This window comes from Myotis daubentonii, chromosome 8, assembly GCF_963259705.1.
Source record: "Myotis daubentonii chromosome 8, mMyoDau2.1, whole genome shotgun sequence".
Lineage (NCBI taxonomy): Eukaryota > Metazoa > Chordata > Mammalia > Chiroptera > Vespertilionidae > Myotis > Myotis daubentonii.
The window spans coordinates 65,136,195-65,154,751 of record NC_081847.1 but is presented as its reverse complement, the minus strand read 5'-3'; the positions used below and the strand labels follow the sequence as shown (position 1 = coordinate 65,154,751).

The 18,557-nt window shown below is 38.3% G+C and overlaps 1 protein-coding gene across 4 annotated transcripts in view; it reads left to right on the top strand.

Annotated features, from left to right (window-relative positions):
* PTPN2 (protein tyrosine phosphatase non-receptor type 2) overlaps positions 1-18,557 on the top strand; it is a 69,190-nt gene that overhangs the window by 27,726 nt on the left and 22,907 nt on the right. For all 4 annotated transcript variants that reach the window (XR_009454161.1, XM_059706701.1, XM_059706699.1 and 1 more), the window contains exons 3-4: positions 10,688-10,788; positions 14,985-15,083. Coding sequence is in view for 3 of the 4 variants with exons in the window: in XM_059706701.1 (XP_059562684.1) it covers positions 10,688-10,788; positions 14,985-15,083 (200 nt within the window). In the remaining variant the exon portion in view is untranslated. The remainder of the gene's footprint in view (positions 1-10,687; positions 10,789-14,984; positions 15,084-18,557) is intronic.

The following is an 18,557-nucleotide window of genomic DNA, read 5'->3' as shown; positions in this document are numbered from 1 at the left end:
TGGGATAGGTAATGGGAATATATGGTGAACATGACAGGGTCTCTAGCTACAAAGTAATTAACCCTAACAATGAAGGCTGCAAATGGGTGGAGCCTGCTGCCGCCCCAGGGGCTAAGTGGATCAAAATGTTGCCATAGTAGTAAGCATCTTTTTAAAAAATATATATATTTTTTTGATTTTTTACAGAGAGGAAGGGGGAGGGATAGAGAATTAGAAACATCAATGAGAAACATCGACCAGCTGCCCCTGCACATCCCCCCCCCCCCCCCCCCCGCCCCTGGGGATGTGCCCGCAACCAACATACATGCCCTTGATTGGAATTGAACCCAGGACCCTTCAGTTTACAGGCCGACGCTCTATCTACTGAGCCAAACTGGTCAGGGCAGTAAGCATCTTTTTAACAGAGGCCCCTAGTGCAGCCCAGCTCATTACTTGGGAAGCTCTGCTGCAGGCCACTTGCACTTGGGACTGGAGGGTGGAGGAACAGTGTGTGCAGGGAAGGTACTTAAAGTCAGAGGAAACCTGGTGCACCTTCCAGGACCATCAGATATACTTAGAATTGGGGAGGCGGGAGGTTGGTTGTCTATATATTATCATACGTACAGATACATAATGAAGTAAAAATTTTAAATTCCTGTAAATTTTTAAGATATTATAGGACTTTTCAAGGAGTTTTACACTTGATACCGAGTCTGGTGGTTTTTCTTGAGCAGGTGGTTTCTTTCTCAGGTTCTTGTCCGGGTGGATTTGAAGAATGAAGCCACAGACAAAGGGTGGTAGATGAAAAGGGTGGGAATTTGTTGGAAACAAGTACAGACTCTCACGTGGAGGGGGGGTCCCAAAGGGGGACCCACTAAGCTCCTTTTTTCTAAGGTTTCTAAAGGCTGCAGTTCTTTGTTTCTTGTTGTTGCCTTCCAGTTGGTAGAATATCAGCTCCAAAGCTCAAAACCCACGCAGTGCCCCCTCTTCCCCTCCCCCTTCAGTGGTAGAATTCTCTATCTCCTCTGAAAATCTGTTTTCCTCTTTCTCTCATCTGTCAGCATTTCTCTGACCTCTGTGAAAGTTTGTTTCCTCTCTCTCCCCATGCCCTGTGGCTTTTCCCTATCTTTTGTGAATGCATGTCTTCCTCTCCCCTTATCCTGTGGCACCTCTTTTTTTTCTTCTCTGTGTATGTATGCCTTCTGGCAGCTCCAAACCTCACCTATGGGCTCCAAGCCTTCCTCCCCCATGGACCCTGTTTATTTCTAAAACTCCCTAAACCTGCCTATTTTACCTCCTAAAACTCCTTTCAGTACTTTTAGGGTATTAATGAGGGTCAGTCAGTAAAAATAATAGAGGACTGGTCCTTTCTGGTCATTTTATCTTACAGACAAGAAAACTTGAGACCCCAGGAGCCCCAGTTATCACAGGCTATAGTGTCTAAGGAACTTGGATACTAATAATGTTTCTCAAGTAGTAGCTTATTCTTTTCAATATAAATCATAGCTGGTCTGTAGTCACATATGCTGGTAGAGCCAGAGTAGATATCAGAATACACATCTTACAGCCCTTTAGCCTTCCCTCACCCATTTTCTTTAATCTGTACCACAGAATTTCAGAATCTATACTAAAAAGTCTTAAAGCTTTCTGATCTCTCTTTCTCTCTCTCTCTCTGCCTGCTGAATTAGTTTACTCTCAAAATCAGTTAACAGTTTCATTTCCTGCTTATGTTTCAGAATGATTTAATAGTGATTTGTCATTCTGACAAAATTCTACCACAGCTTAACATTTGTTATGAAAATTTTCTGAAATTCATTATATAAACATTGTTTGAACACTTACTAACCTAAATTGTTATGACACTGTACTAGGTACTATGAGAAAATGGAAGTAAAAACCCCTTTTCTCTGATAGTCAAATTTAGGAGGTAAGACTAATGAAATGAGACTAATGCATCAGTACAGGATTTCTCAACTCTCTGAACCTAAATTGCAGGTTGCTGCTCTTCCCTTTGTTCACTGGGCTCAAATCACATTCTTTGTATCCCTCAGACACATCAGATATGTACCCACCTTACGGCATTCACTCTTCTATGTGTTTGTAGCACTCGTAACCAAAATATCCATATGATTGACCTCCAAGTCTTTGCTTAAATGTCACTGTCTCAGTGAGACCACCCTATTTACAGTGGCAACCTGCTCACTTCCCCAGCACAACTTGACTATTTATTTTTCTCATAGCATTTATTACTTAGATTTACATCATTGTTTTGCTTATTACTATCTCCCTTTTTAGGAAGGTGAGCCCCACAAGGGTATGAATGGGTCCCACGTGACTAAAACAGTGCCTGGAACATAGAAGATATTTAATAAATATTTTATCTACATTGTATGGTGTCCATGGACTTTTGAATGTAAGGAAAGTAACATTCTTTCAACTCCCTCTACCCTCAATTTTTTAGGCTCTCTATCTACTAGAGGGAAAGATTCTGAGTTTCTAGGAGAACGGTGAGATGCTTCCTGATTATATTAACCTGAAATTTATTTTATGCAATCTATCAAAGAGAAAAGTTGCCATGTTCCACACTATATTAATGATACTTCCCAGGTATTCTTTCTACAGAATTTAATCAATTGACATTGTTCTATGAAGTTTAGGAACTTGAAATCATGATGGATTGAAAGAGGTTGAAGTCATCAAAGACAGTTAACCTATTTGGAAAAGATTGAACCTACAGGATGATTCCGAAACAACATATGCTTTACTAGCAAGTCCAGTATGGTGTTTACCTGGGAAATGCTTCATTAGCAACGCTTTTCATTCTCACTGCCACTGCTTGGTTCAGTACTCCACCCTTTGATTAAACTGTTAGTGCATCAGTGTTTTAAGTTGTCTTCCTCCTGTTTCAGTCACTCATAGAATTTTTAGTCAACAAATATATTTTAGGAGCCAGGCAACAGTGACATAAAGATAAAACATCATTTGTTCAGAACTTTTTACAAGAAAATAATTACATTGTGTTAGTCCTTTAAAGAGCTTCATTGAGGTTGCTTGTGCCTGTGGCACAACACATAAGGCCCTCCCTTCAGAGCCTGGCCTCACCATGTTTTGGGACCTCCCTCATCTACCCAGATCTTTAGCCTTCCTGAATTCGCCAGTTCTTCATGATCTGCCATTTGCTTTTATTCCTCTTTATGTGTGCTCCTTCTGCTGGAATTCATCCTTTCCTTTACCTATGTAGCAAAGCCTACTCATCTCACCAGGCCTGCTCACTCAGGCAGGCATCAGTTGGCCAGCTTTCTTCCCACAACACAATGCAATAAAGTACTGGAAGTTATTACTTAATATAATTTTTTCTTGTAAAAAGTTCTAAACAAATTATGTTTTTATGTGCCTGTTGCTTGGCTCCTAAAATATATTTGTTGATTGAAAATTCTATGAGTGTTGAAAGTATTAAATGCAAAGAACAGATCATCCTGAATTTGCCTGACCTAACTTACTGCTCAGGGATCCCTTCCTTTCTTCCCAGCCCTGAAACCACCCACTCCTCAGGCTACAAGGGACCACCATCTGGGGCCATAGACACGTAGGTTAAGGATGGAGTGAGGGGTGTCTCCTGTCACTCTGCTCCCCAGTTTTAGTTTCATAAATGTAGTAATAGGATTTCTTGTGGCTTGGTCTCCAAAGCCTTTTTACTTATCTTATGCATTGGCTTTAATTGGGTTCACAACGAATACCCTGCTCCATGCAGGTAGGCCCGAGTAGGACTTTGGAGGCTGTGTTTGCCATTGTAATGGAGAAGTTTCAGAACCAAAGACGACCTTGCTTTGCTTATTTTCAGATTCCCCCTTGGGGCCAGTGTCTGAGCAGGCTCTGGGCAGCTGGACAAGGAAGAGAGAGGGGCATAGCTCACACTCTTCTTAGCTTTTCTAAATCAAAGTTCTGCCATACGACCAGCCCAGCCTTGCTGTTGGTCTTTTTCTTTCCTATAGATTCTTGTGCTATTTGGGAAGCAGGATTTTCTATATGGGAGCCACTTTTTGGTATAAGGGGTAAGTTGCGGTTTTTCAGGAAGCCCTATTTGGTGTGTTTTCCCTCATTATCTCTTCTCAATCTATGTAAGGGGCTCTGCTCTGGCCACCATCATCTCCTGTGATGCCAGAGCACTACCACCCAGCTCTTTGGCCAGGGCTGTAATACCTCCTAGAAGAAGGGAACACTGGCGTTCTCTAGCATGGCCTGAGGTATGGGTGTGCAAGCTTGGTGTGGAGGTCAGGGGCATGTAGGGAGAACTCATTGTCCCTTGGAGCTTGGTAAGGATGGTCGGCTTAGGGCTTGGAAAGTGCCACTTCTGGCAGGTTTGGGATTTTTCAAGTAAATTTTTGTTATTTGGTCTTTTAAAAAAAAGATTGAACCATCACAGTGGGGGTTCCATCATAGAGGCTGTATAGAGAAAAGAGAAAATAGGTCATGGGCTGGATCTTCAAGGAAGTAAGGTTTGTTTGACATAGATGAAGGTGGAAATCATACCTGAGGTGAAGAACAGGATGAAAGGTGATGCCAAGGAAGAGCTCAGGGTATGAGTATAAGGTGGTAAAAGAACCAACTTGGATGTATCCAAGAGAGGCCCTGTAATATGGGAAATATGTAGTCTCAAGTCAAACAAACTTAGGTTTTCTCCTTTCACTTTATGGTAATTATTCTTGACCCCTGCCATGGTGTAACCTGTTGAGGGTAGTTATGATGAATGTGAATCCTCCATTCTATTTGACATGATAGACTTTCCAAAAAGAGATTTCTTACAGTAATTATACACTAGGTGAAACTGGAGGGTTTGGGTTTTTTTTTTTAGTTAGTTTCTTTTTTTTTTAACTTACTATGACAGTATTGAAAGAGGAAGCAAATCTGTATTGTCAGCTCAGGCCACAGCTAGAGTTTAGTCATTTCTTGACAGGTGAAACCATTTCTCAGAAAACATAACTGTTCAAGGGTGGGAGGTGACGGAATCTTCATCAGACATTTGTTTAATTTGTATCCAACTTATGTAGCACAGTTTTATTGGGTATTGCATTTCTTCATGACTCAGTGACAAGAATTAAGAGCAGATGGTGTCCCCATAAAAAAAGTATATGTACTTTTTTTAATTTAAATTTTTTATTATTGACACTATTGCAGATGTTCTTCATACCCACCCCCCCCCCCCCCTCCACACACACACCCTTGTTTACCTCCCCCCAGGGCCCACATCCTCTGCCCTTGGCTGTCACCACACTATTGTCTGTGTCCTTGGGCTGTGCATATATGCTCTTTAGTTAATCCCCTCACCTTCCTGTATCCAGTTCTCCCACTCCTTCACCCTGTTCTCTTCTGACATTTGTCTAGATCTCTGTTTTAACAGAGTGTGAGTCTGGTGTTTTTAATGAATTGGAGTGACACCTGGTGTAGATTATAAAGCTAGAGGGAAAATAACAGTAGATTCTAGTTCAGAGTCCTGAAGGCAGGGTGTCAAGCACTTAAAAATAGACTGCTGAAGGTCTTTCTTTGAGCTTTCCCCCTCCAAAGCTGTGGGAGTGTCTGGGATGGTGGCATGCAGCATAACCAAATTCCTAGCACCCTAGAGAGAACCTTCCCGTTTCTGTGGATTCTTGCTTCTGTTGGCCAAATTGTTTTTGTTGTTGTGCAATAGATATGATTAACCTTTGGGGTTTGTGTTCTTTCTGTGATTACAACATGAGGCAGTGCATTCCTTTGGTGTTATATTTTAGTGAATCTTGAATTTTATAGATTAAAAGTATGTATTCTCCTGATACGTGTTATCTAGGAGATATATGGACTTTATTTTTTATTAATTAGGTAGCTGACGTTTTTGCTATCTCACATAATATAACAGTTAAAGGGTGATTAAACTGTTAAAAAAAAGTGACTTTAAAAAAAAAAGTGCTTGCTGACATCATCTTTCCGAGAACACTAGTATAAGTGATTTACTATAACAAGATCTAAGTTTTTCCTGTTGGCAAATGACATTTAATATTTACAGAGATCTTGGGTGCAGTCCAGCAGAAACATCTCACATAAATTGATGTGTGAAACTAAAACCATATAATATTTTCTTTCACATGGACATAATGTAAACAGTTTTTCTAGTTTAAAAGTAGGAAAGAGAAAATATTTATCTAGTATTGATTTCTTTGAGGAAAGCAGCTTATAATATATGCTATCCTCTATAGTTAAAGGTCAAATATGTATTCAGTTTATAATTCAGTTCTCTGCTTCTGACAGTTGTATATTTAGATTTCTAAATTAATGTTAATTCTGTTCTTATGCATGTGCTTACTCTCCTTGTGTTATGCTTTTCTTCTTTTTCCATTCAAATGATACCAGGTAAAGTTTTGTACTCAACATATTTAAATTGGCATAAATTCTAAATCTATGAGATTGTTTTTACTTTTAAAAATTTTCTAGAAATGTACCTGAACTACTGTAATACTACCAAAATAATGATGCACCTTTGGTTATCTTTGAAAAAATTGGAATATTACAATTGTATTTCAATTATTTTTAGCATTTAATTAAATATAGTTTAGTGCTAAAAGTAACTTAAATATACAATAGTCCCCCGCTTCAGCACAGTTTTACTTGGAGGTTTTAGTTACCTAGGGTCCAAATATTAGTCTGAAAATATTAAATGGACAATTCCAGAAAAAAAACTATTGGTAAGTTTTAAATCGTGCGCCCTCCTGGGTAGCTTGATGCAATTCGATCTGTTCCATTCCACTTGGACAGAGCTCATCCCTTTGTCCAGTGACTCCACACTGAAGATGCTCTCCACCCTTTAGTCACCAGGTAGCCCTCAGAGAGACATCATATTCACATAACTTTTGTTACAGTATATAGTTATAATTGTTCTACTTTATTAGTAGTATTGTTAATTACTTACTGTTCCTTATTTATAAGTTAAACTTTATCATAGGTATGTATAGGAAAAAAATATACATAAGGTTCAGTACTAGCTACAGTTTCAGGTATTCACTGGGGCTACTTGCAATGTATTTCCAACAGTTAAGTGGGATTACAGTAGCTGAATGCAGGCCTATTGAGGGATGAAGAAAATGATATAGGTACTATAGAAATCTAGTCTCATCAATTTGAGGCCAGTTTTTATTTTTTTATTTTTGTACGTAGGCCTATTAGGTCGTAAGCACCAGGAATCTAAATGATCCTTTTACTTAGGGGAAGGCAGGTGCTTTATTCCTGTTACTGTGTTTTGTTTATACTTTGGTCGACTGTTTTTTTGTGTTGGTTATTTTTGTTGTTGTTTAGTAATATGAGTTCTTTATAAATTTTGGATATTAACCCTTTTCTTTGGTGACTATCTTTTCCCATTCAGTAGGTTGTCTTTTCATTTTATTAATGGTTTCATTTGCTGTGCAAAAAACATTTTTGTTTGATGTAATCCCATTTGTTTTTTCTTTTGTTTCCCTTGCCTGAAGAGATATATCAGAAAAAATATTCCTAAGAGAAATGTCTGATACTTTACTGCCTGTGTTTCCTTTTAGGAATTTTATGCTTTCGAGTCTTAACATCAAGCCTTTTTAAAAATATTTATTGTTGAGTGTATTAGAGATGTCCCCCCCATTGCCTCTCTCCACCTGGCTTCTGTCCTACTCGAGGCCTTCACCACTCTATTGTCGGGGTCTATAGATAATGCATACCCTATATAACAAAAGCCTAACATGCTAAGTGTCTGGTTGGCTGGTCGGCCGGTCGGCCATTCAACCAATCAAACGTAATATGCTCATGAATGCTAAGGCCGCTCAGTCTCTCACTATGCTGTCCACTGACCACCAGGGGGCAGTTTACCAGTTGCTATGATGTGCACCGACCACCAGGGGGCAAACACTCCAACTGGTAGGTTAGCTTGCTGCTGGAGTCCAGCCGATTGGGACGGAGCAAGACCTGCCAGACACGCCCTGGAGCCCTCCCACGGTCCCTCTCTGGCTGGCCAACCTCCTTTGTCCCTCCCCGGCCCTGACCATGCACTGGTGGGGTCCCTTGACCTGGCCTGCACCCTCTGGCAATCAGGGACCCCTTGGGGGATGTTGGAGAGCCGGTTTTGGCTTTATCCCGCAGGTCAGGCTGAGGGACCCGAGTGGTGCACGAATTCGTGTACCGGGTTTCTAGTCTATATGTATATATATAAAAGCCTAAGTGACTAGCCGACCGTTCAACCATATGACTGGTAGCTGTGATGCACACTGACCATCAGGAGGCAGACGCTCAATGCAGGAGCTGCCGAGCTGTGGTTACTTGGCACGTGTGGTACTTCGGTGACACATCCGGAACCAGAGAGGAGGGAGCCCGATTCTGGGGTGCGTCACCAGAGAACCGCCCTCTCGCAATCCGGGACCCCTCAGGGGATGTTGGAGAGCTGGTTTCGGCCTGATCCCCGCAGGCCAGGCCGAGGGACCCCACTGGTACATGGGCCTCTAGTATGCATATAAGATCTTTGGTTAATCTCTTCCTACCCCCTCATTCCCCTTCCATCTGAGATTTGTTAGCCTGTTCCACGCTGCCGCCGCCTCCTCCTCCTCCTCCTCGTCCTCGTCCTCCTCCTCTTCCTCCTCCTCCTCCTCCTCTGTTACTCAGCCACAATCCCCACTGGTTTTTAAAGCTTGGGGACTTCTCTTCCCGGCTCTGGAACCCTGGGCTGTAGGTTTGGTGTGGGGCTGGGTCCCCTTGCTTCTCACTGGGCCCTCCACAGGCTAGATCAGGGGTCCTCAAACTACGGCCCGCGGGCCACATGCAAATACAAATATTGTATTTGTTCCCGTTTTGTTTTTTTACTTCAAAATAAGATATGTGCAGTGTGCATAGGAATTTGTCCATAGTTTTTTTTTAAACTATAGTCCGGCCCTCCAACGGTCTGAGGGACAGTGAACTAGCCCCTTGTTTAAAAAGTTTGAGGACCCCTGGCCTAGATATCCCATCTGATTAAAAAAATGTCATCGTGGGTGTCAGACTAGCCTGTACCTCGCCTCCACCCCTCCTACCAGTCTCGATGTATTTTTCTCTACTTCTCTAGTTGTAGGATTTCCATTCAGCCAGATTTCAGGCAGTTCTGAATGATATTTGTTCTGTATTTTAGTTGTAATTTTGATGTAATTGTGGGAGGTGGCGAGTACTGGCATTTACCCATGCCGCCATCTTGGTTCTCCTTAACATTGTCTTTAATCTGTTTTTACTTTATCCTTATATGGTATAAGAAGGTGGTCTGGTTTACTTTTTTTGTCATATATCTGTCCAATTTTCCTAACACCATTTATTGAATAGACTGTCTTTTATCCCATTGTATGTGCTTGTCTCCTTTGTCAAATATTAATTGACCATATAGGCATGGGTTTATTTCTGCATTCTCTATTCTGTTTCATTGACCTATATGTCTGTTTTCATGCTAGTACCAAGTTGTTTTGATTACTATAGACTTGGTATTACAGTTTGATATCAGGTAGCATGATATCTCCAACTTCATTTTCCTTCTTTAAGGTTGATGTGGCTATTAGAGGTCTTTTGTGGTTCCACATAAATTTTAGTATTATTTGTTCTAGTTCTGTGAAATACACCACTGGCATTTTGATAGGATTTGCATTGAATCTATAGATTGTTTTGGGTAGTATGGACATTTTAATAATGTTAGTTCTTCCAATCCATGAACATGGTATATGCTTTCATTTATTTGTATCTTCTCCAGTTTCTTTCTTTAGTATCTTATAATTTTTTGAATATAGTTCTTTACCTTCTTGGTTAAATTTACTCATAGGTTGTTTTTTGATGCATTTGTAAATGGAATTTTTGCTTAGTTGCCTTTTCTGATAGTTCATTATTGATGTACAAAAATGCAACCAATTTCTGAGTATTTATTTTATATCTTGCTCCTTTACTGAATTTACTTATCATTTATAGTAGGTTTTTTTGGTGGAATTTTTAGGGTTCTCTTTCTCTTTCATTTTATAAACTAGAGGCCCAATGCAAGAAAATTAATGCACTGGAGGGGGTGTCCCTCAGCCCGGCCTGCCCCCTCTCACAGTCTGAGAGCCCTCAGGGGTGGGAGGCGACGCCCCCATCACACCTCTGCTGCTGCCACTGCCGGTAGTGCAAGCCTTGGCCGGCCCTGGTTACCTGAGCCTCGGGTGGCCCTGAGCGGCTGGGCAGCTGACACCTGAGGCTTGCCTATGCCTCAGGCTGGCCCTGGGGGGCTGAGGGCGGGTCCTGCCGCACCGCGCACCTGCCACCCCCCCAGCGGGACTGAAAGGACTGGGGAACTCCAGCGGGGCTGAGGGGACTGGGCGTCGCCATCTTGTGGCTATGGGCACCACCATCTTTGTGACAGCCTGATGGTCTATTTGCATATTCCCTCTTTATTAGATAGGATACCTAGAAATTAAAATTAAAAATAGCCCTAACTGGTTTTGCTCAGTGGATAAAGCGTCGGCTTGCGGACTGAAGGGTCCCAGGTTCGATTCCGGTCAAGGGCATGTACCTTGGTTGCGGGCACATCCCCAGTGGCGGGTGTGCAGGAGGCAGCTGATCGATGTTTCTAACTCTCTGTCCCTCTCCCTTCCTCTCTGTAAAAAATCAATAAAATATATATTTTTAAAAAAATGGAAATGACAAGTTTGAAATAACAGTTATGGCTTATTCTATTTTTCAGATGATCACAGTCGTGTTAAACTGCAAAATGCTGAAAATGATTATATTAATGCCAGCTTAGTGGACATAGAAGAGGCACAAAGGAGTTACATCTTAACACAGGCAAGTGGTGTGAGGTTGAGCAAATAACTGACTGCAGTTTCTGTGATTGTCGACTTTAAAACATAGATAAAAGTATGATTGACTTCTTTTGGAAGTGAAATGCTATTTCAGTTTCTTCTGTTGCTATGTTATGTAATGAGTTATAGAAATTATGATGTTTTACGACTTTGTATATTTAAGATAAAAGTAAAATTAATTTTAATGTTATATATTCTGTGAAGGAAACATTTTTAATGAAATTGCTCAAGTCAGTTCTTTTCAGGCAAATTATCTTCCTTGCTTTATACTTGATACAAAGCCTTTGTTAATCTCTTACTAACTTTTTCCATTTCTCTTCATATAATCTGTGTGATATCCAGAGACCCTTTGAAAGAGCTCTTTGCTCCTCCCCTCTCTGGCATATATGTTTTGAGAGTATGCACACGCCCGAGATGGTGTCCTGCCCTTGGGCCTTTGTTCAGGGCAGAGGACTGACTAGGAGACCAGAGAGCCTGGCGGTTCCCTTTGGCATTTTTGCCTGATTGCTTCTTGGTACATTGGCCACACCTATATTTCAGTACTACTTTTCTCCCATTCTGAGATAATAGAAATTATTTTGGTTTACCTATACCAGGTAACCTTTATTTATTAAATAATATACTTAATTAATAGTGATGTCATTTCCTCTAGTTAGTGATTTTTAAATATTCCAAAGATAATTACTTTATTTTGCTTGAAGTAAAACAGTTCCTGTTAATCAAAAAGAAAAGGAGAAACAATCTGTGAAAAAACTGGTAAAGACCATCAACTCACAGTTCAAAGAAAAAGATAAGTAGGTAATGTACATATGAAAAGATCCTCAATATTTCTAGTAAATAGGGAATACAAATTTAAACCAGCAATCAGCTACCACTTTTCACTTGGCAGAACAGCAGAGACTTAAAAGTTTATAATACTCAGTTGTCAAACATGTACATCAACATATATGCCTGGATGTTTGTTGCAATTTAATTTTGATAGCATAGGACCAGAAATAATAGAATTAAAATAATCTATAAGGGTCTGGCCAAATACATTATACATACACCATTAGTCAGTCTCTGGGAATTATGAATGGAGACTTTTATTTGCCATTTTTCTGCCTTTCTGTAATATTTGAAGTTTTTCTTGTGAGCATTAATGACATTTTTCGATAAACTTAGAGTTAAAAAATTTACTTTCTATTTGGAAAAACTGTAATGTTAAAAAATAGAAAACAATAATTATCCTAAATCATTTAAAAAATATTTTTTAAATTTTCATGTATTACAGTTAATGTACATTAGTTTCAGGTGTACAACATAGAGATTGGATATTTACATAACTTACAAAGTGATCACCCTGATAAGTCTAGTGTCCATTTTTCACCATACATAATTATTAAAAATTACTGACTGCTGTATTTTATATCCTGTGATTGTTTTTATAACTGGAATTTCTACCTCTTATTTTTTTTTTTTTAGATGTTTAAAGGAAACCTCTTTTTATTTCCTTCTAGGATAATTTTCAGGCCGGAATTAAAGAGTTTCAATTTGAAGAAAAAAGTCTTTGTCTTTCTTTTATACCCAGCAACCTACAGGGTTCCTTCTTCGAATTTTGTACCTCTTAATCTCTTCTTCTTTTCCACCTATCCCCCAAACCTCCTGGCCATCTGACAACCATCAAAATGTTCTCTGTATCTATGGAGTTTGTTTCTGTTTTGTTTTTTAGATTTCACATGTAAGTGAAATTATCTGGCATTTGTCTTTCTATGGATTATTAAATTTAGCATAATACCCCTTAGGTCCATCCATGTTGTCGCATATGGCAAGATTTTATTCCTATTTTTTATAGCTGAGTAATATTCCATTGTATATAGTATCGCATCTTCTTTGTTCATTCATTTGTCTATGAACACTTAGATTGTGTCCATATCTTGACTATTGTAAATAATGCTGCAGTGAACACAGGAATGCATATATGTTTATGACAGAATTAAATAACCTTCAGATAAATAACCAGAAGTGGAATTGCTGGGCCTTTCTTTGTCTCTTGTTAATAGTTTTAAAGTCTGTTTTGTCTGATACTAGGTATTGGTACCACAGCTGCTTTTTCCCCCCATCTTTTTCCATCCCTTTACTTTCTGTCTGTGTGTCTTTTAATTTGAAATGGGTATTTTTTTTATTTATTTGTTTATTTTCAATCCTCACCTGAGTATATTTTTTGCATTGATATTTTTAGAGAGTGTAAGGGAGGTGGGGAGAGAGAGAAGTATCAATGTGAAAGAGACATCAATTGGTTGCCTCCCACCTGTACTGGTACCAGGGCCGGGGATCAACCCATAACCTAGCCCTGTGCCCTGACTGGGAATCGAATCTTTTCTAACCAACTGAGCCACACCAACCAGGGATGATTGGGTGGTGTTGCTTTTGTGCTTCCTTACATTCCAAGTCACTTCTCTTCTCCTTTGTAAGTTCTATGAAGACTGAGACTGATCTTGCCCATGAACCTAGTACATTGGAAAGAGAACATACTCAGAAAATATTTCAAAGGATAGAGGAAACTAAAGATGCTAAATGTTTATTATAACCTCAGTTGTTATGACTGTATTGTTGCTTTTTTATCATCTTTTCCTCTGAGTTTTATGAATTTAAAAAACATATACGTATCAGCCCATTGGTATAAATCTTCATTTTACAGAAGAAAGTTGGTAGTATTGCCGGTAAGAGGGAGAGCTCAGAGATAAACCTTTATCCCCTTTTAAAACTACTAACAGAATGTGGTGTGTGTGTGTAGGTGCACACTAGGAGTGACTTCATTGGTTGGTTGATTCATCCATTTTTTTTAGTTTAAAGAAAAGGTATTATTTTTTTCTGGGGATTTACCCATTGCTCTTTTTACCATTTTCAGTGTTCATGTTTTTTGGGTTGTTTTTTTTTAAAGAATTAGATCAAGCAGTAGATAATATATATTGAGTGAGGACAGTATCCTCCAACATTAGGGATTCTTGGGATTCTCATTAGAATTCTAGTATTTTAATAACTTAGAAGCTTAGAGTTTATGAATTCAAATAATAGTTAAGAGCATCTGCTACATACCAGGGACTATAACTGTCGTACAGATGCTTTCAGTCTGGTACTAGTTGAGTCACCTTGTTTTCCTTGTGGAGCTGAAGCTCCAGGCTGACTTGACCCTCACTCACCACTCTACCACCTGTCATCTGAGGTTAATGTATGCTGAGTTACTTTAGGTACATTGAAATCTCATTTTTTTTTTTTACCTTCACTTATTTAAAATTAGTCATAATTTGGGCACGATCTTTGATCTCTTATTTGTCCTTTTTTCCGCCCTATGCTACACAATGTGAAGATAATTGGAAGTACGTAATATGATTATTTTTTCCTCATGGCATTATTGTACTACGTTACCCCTTTTAATTCTATTGAAGTCACACAAGCTATAGTTTTGTAGATGAACAGTTATAGTGGTTTAGGTACTTTGAAATTTCTGCTTTTTCTGGCATTCTTTTTGTAATTAACTTGGGTTGGTTGGTCAGTGGTTGCACAAACTCCCTCTTTTAAAGAAATGTTTTTATTGATTTCAGAGAGGAAGGGAGAGGAGAGAGAGATAGAAACATCAGTGATGAGAGAGATTTATTGATTGGCTGCCTCCTGCACGCCCCCCACTGGGGTTCGAGCCCGCAACCTGGGCATGTGCCCTTGACTGGAATCGAACCTGAGACCCTTCAGTCCAACACTCTATCCATTGAGCCAAACCGGCTAGGACTCCTTTAATATTTTTTCAGGGGACCGTGGAAGGGAGGAAGGAAAAGAGTGGGAGGGAGGGAGGGAGAAAGACAGACAGACAGACATGATGTGAGAGAGACACGTCGATTGGTTGCCTCCTGCATATGCCCAGACTGCCAGGGCTGGGGATTGATCCTACAACCCAGGTATGTGCTGTTGACTAGGAACTGAACCTGTTACCCTTCAGTGCTCAAGATGACACTCTGACCATTGAGCCACACCAGCCAGACCCAGACCCAGATATATTTTTAAATTCAAGTGGATTTAAAGTTGTCATTTACCAATTATGATCCAATACATTGTTCTCAACCAGAAGCATAATATAAGGAGTTTTCCTCAAGCCTTACTCCATCACCTTTCTCTTAATCTACTTTTTCTTCCCTGTTCTTACAGGGTCCACTTCCTAATACAGGTTGTCATTTCTGGCTCATGGTTTGGCAGCAAAAGACGAAAGCAGTTGTGATGCTAAACCGAGTTGTAGAGAAAGAATCGGTGAGTAATAATTAATATTTATAGCTTAGTGTCCTGCTTGTGATCATTAACTTATAAATGTTTTCATATTTCTTTCGTGATATTCATAACTTTTGGGCTTTAATTGCTAAAAGGTGGTGTTTCTTATACAAAGAACTAAAGTATGCTTTTCCTTTCTTACCTTAAATATTTAAGTAACAATTGCAGACTACTACCCTCAAAGATATAAATATAATGGAACAAATACTAACTAGGAGTAGACATAAAACTTTTGAACACCTAGGCTTTAGTAGAATCTTTACAATTTATTATCATAAAAAATCTTGGAAGTTTTAGGAAAGATTAAAGTGATGAGACTTTTAAAATCTTTATAGATTATTATTGGCTCTTCAGTCATGAGATAGTAAGAGGGAAATTTTTAAAATTTGAATTACAATCTAAACACAATGCTAATTACTGCTCTAACGTAGGTTAAGTCTTTTAACTGCAGCTTTAGGTTGATTTTCTGTCAGCTCAGCACATTGGAAAGTATTATCATTAAGGTCTCTTTCAGCCTTAAGATCTTGAACTATTCTACTTCAGATTCCTGATTCTTATTGTTATCTAAATTTATAGTTGCTGGTTTTCTATGGTGGTGAAAATTTTTCCAATTTATCTCTGAAGTGGCATTGACATACCAGAATGTCCAACAATCAGTTACAGTGATTTTTCATGGTTTCCAGTATGATTTAAAAATTAAGTCATAATGGCATTGTCAGTTTGAACAGCTTGAGCAGCATTGCAAACTAGATGCTTTATTAGTTTTAGCCCTCATAATAGGAGGGCTATTTGATGTTTATTTTAATCTGATGTTTAAACTTTGGTGTATTATTACTGTATAAATAAGATAAGATTGCCACCAAAAATTGGAGATCATATTTATGGTGGTTGGATCTAGACACTTAAGAGGATTCATGTTTAATTATTTGGGGGATGATTACTTCATAGGTGGTAATGTGTTATTTATCAAGAGGTCTATAATGTCTGATTATCTTTCTTTTTATGATGTTAGCAGCCATTGTTGTTCAATCCTTAGTTCCTTCGTTTAGGGGGTTACAAAATAGTGATACTGCAATTTTATCATTCCTTTTTGAGTTTATGTTGAAATACTTATATTAAAAATTTTTTTTTCATTCTATTTACTTGACCACTTTTATAGAGAAAAAGCAGTTTTTAAAACAGTTGATTCCCTAGTGTCCTCAACAGGTGACCAGTTAGGGTTCTTTTAGTCTTAGGGAGGGGCATATCAATTATTATGAACTCATGGATTAAAAAATATTTTATTAATTTCATTTTACTTGAAGAGATTCCTGCTACCTCTTCAAGTTGGGCCCTGTGTCCTTTTAAAACAAACCTAAGAGTCCTTAATAGCCTTCTTGCTATCTGAAATAACTACATATTGAAGGCTCATCTTAAAACTCTTTTTCAGGGAATCAGGCATTTCTTTTTTTAAATTTAATATGTTTTTAATGATTTTTAGAGAGAGAGGGATAGAGAGATAGAAACATCGATGAGAGAAACATCATCCATTGTCTGCCTCCTGCACGCCCCCTACTGGGGATTGAGCCCGCAACCCCAGCATGTGCCCTAATCGGGAATCCACCCACTGACCTTTTGGTTCCTGGGTCCACACTCAATCACTGAGCCACAGCGGCCAGGCTCAGGCATGTCTTTAAGGAGCCTTGCTACTGGGTTGGTCATTGTTTTTAAAGCTTTTCAGTGAACAGAGCCAGAGAAAAAATGTTTGTATGTTAAGATAATAATACCTCAGGAGTTCATACTAATATTTCCAAATTAAATTTAGGAATATAGGGGTTGGCTTAATTTGTTCTACTTTATATGTGTTACCTTCCATTCTGGTTCTCAAAAGACACTAGGGATGTAGAATATTTTATAACGACTCATTTACTTTGTCCCAAATTTCACACAAATATTAGTCCTAAAAAACAGTACCAACTCCATCACCAAAATAATTCCTGAAAAATGTTTAAAAGTTTTTGTTTTCTCCATTCTTTCTGTGTGTGTGTGTTATGTTTTACCTACTTTGTCAGAATATATAGCATACTAGAGTCTCTCTTATATCCCTTTAGAAATCTTAGTTCTCCCATCCAAGTAATAACCAGGTCCGACCCTGCTTAGCTTCCGAGATCAGACAAGATCTGGCGCGTTCAGCGTGGTATGGCCATAGACTAGAAATCTTAGTTCTACATGTAAATGTGTATTTAATATTCATCACCAGTTTTTGTTACTGTCTTTCCAGTTGTTCTGTCTATAGTCATTTTCTGGTGTATCCTAAGGAAGGACTCACAGGCATTATATTATAGTCCCTGATTTCTTACATGTTGATAACAGTTTACCTGCTGTCATAATACTTAAAAGTCAGTTTGGCAAGACATGAACTCCTTTTTACATTAGCTTTTCTTTGGGCAACTTAAATATATTACTTCATTTCTTTCTGGCATTCAAATTACTTTCAAAGTCAAATGGAAATCTTATTGTTTTTCCTTTATAAGTCACTTTTTTTTTTTCAACCTAGATTACCCAAGGGATTTTTTTTTCCACGTTCTATTAATTGTACCTAAATATGTCTTACGATGGGCATTCTGGGTTAGTTTCTCCAGATGCATAGTGTCCTCTTTCATTATGTGAATTGAAATATTTTTTTCTCTTTTTAAAGAAAAATTTACTGAATCACACTTTTATTATTTATTGTTCTCTTGCTTGCTTTGGTGTTCTTTGGGTCCTCCTATTATATATGTGTTAGATTTTCTTTGCCCATTTTTTATATTTATCACAATGTCTCTCTAATTCTATTTGTCACTTCATTTCTTTTTTAATTTTATTTTTTCTTCTTTTCCTCTTAAGAAATGATCTATTTTATTTATTCATGTCTCTGTTCCTCTTAGTTTAATTAGTCTTCTTTTCTAAAATGATGCGGTTTAGTAATGAAATGACTAACCTTGCCTCAGCCTACTGGCTTCATAATTTTGGCTTTTGGGAAGATGCTTTTATTGTCACAAACCTAATTTCATATTAGTAGTTCTGCCAAAAGGTAATAACTCTAGGTAAAGGTGGGTTACCTTTTGATACTCTTGTCTGACTTAATTTTAGTAAGTAAATATGAAGTGTTATTTCTACATATGTAGCATTTAGTAGTAGATTCATATATATTTATGGAAACTACTTATAAAGTAGAGCCTTTTCAATATTGTTTGAATACAAGATTCTTCTAAGTGTTTGGTACTTTTGGAAACATAAAGGGAATTGCCAGTATGATGTTACTCTATGTTTTTATGCTTTTGAAATGACAGGTTCATTTTTATTTTATGAGTATGATACCTGTTTATGACTTTTATATATATGTTATAGGAACATTTTACAAACCTGCCCTTATAAAATGCCCATCAGATTAAAATAAACATCAAATATAGTGTTACTGGTCTTAGATTTGGATTG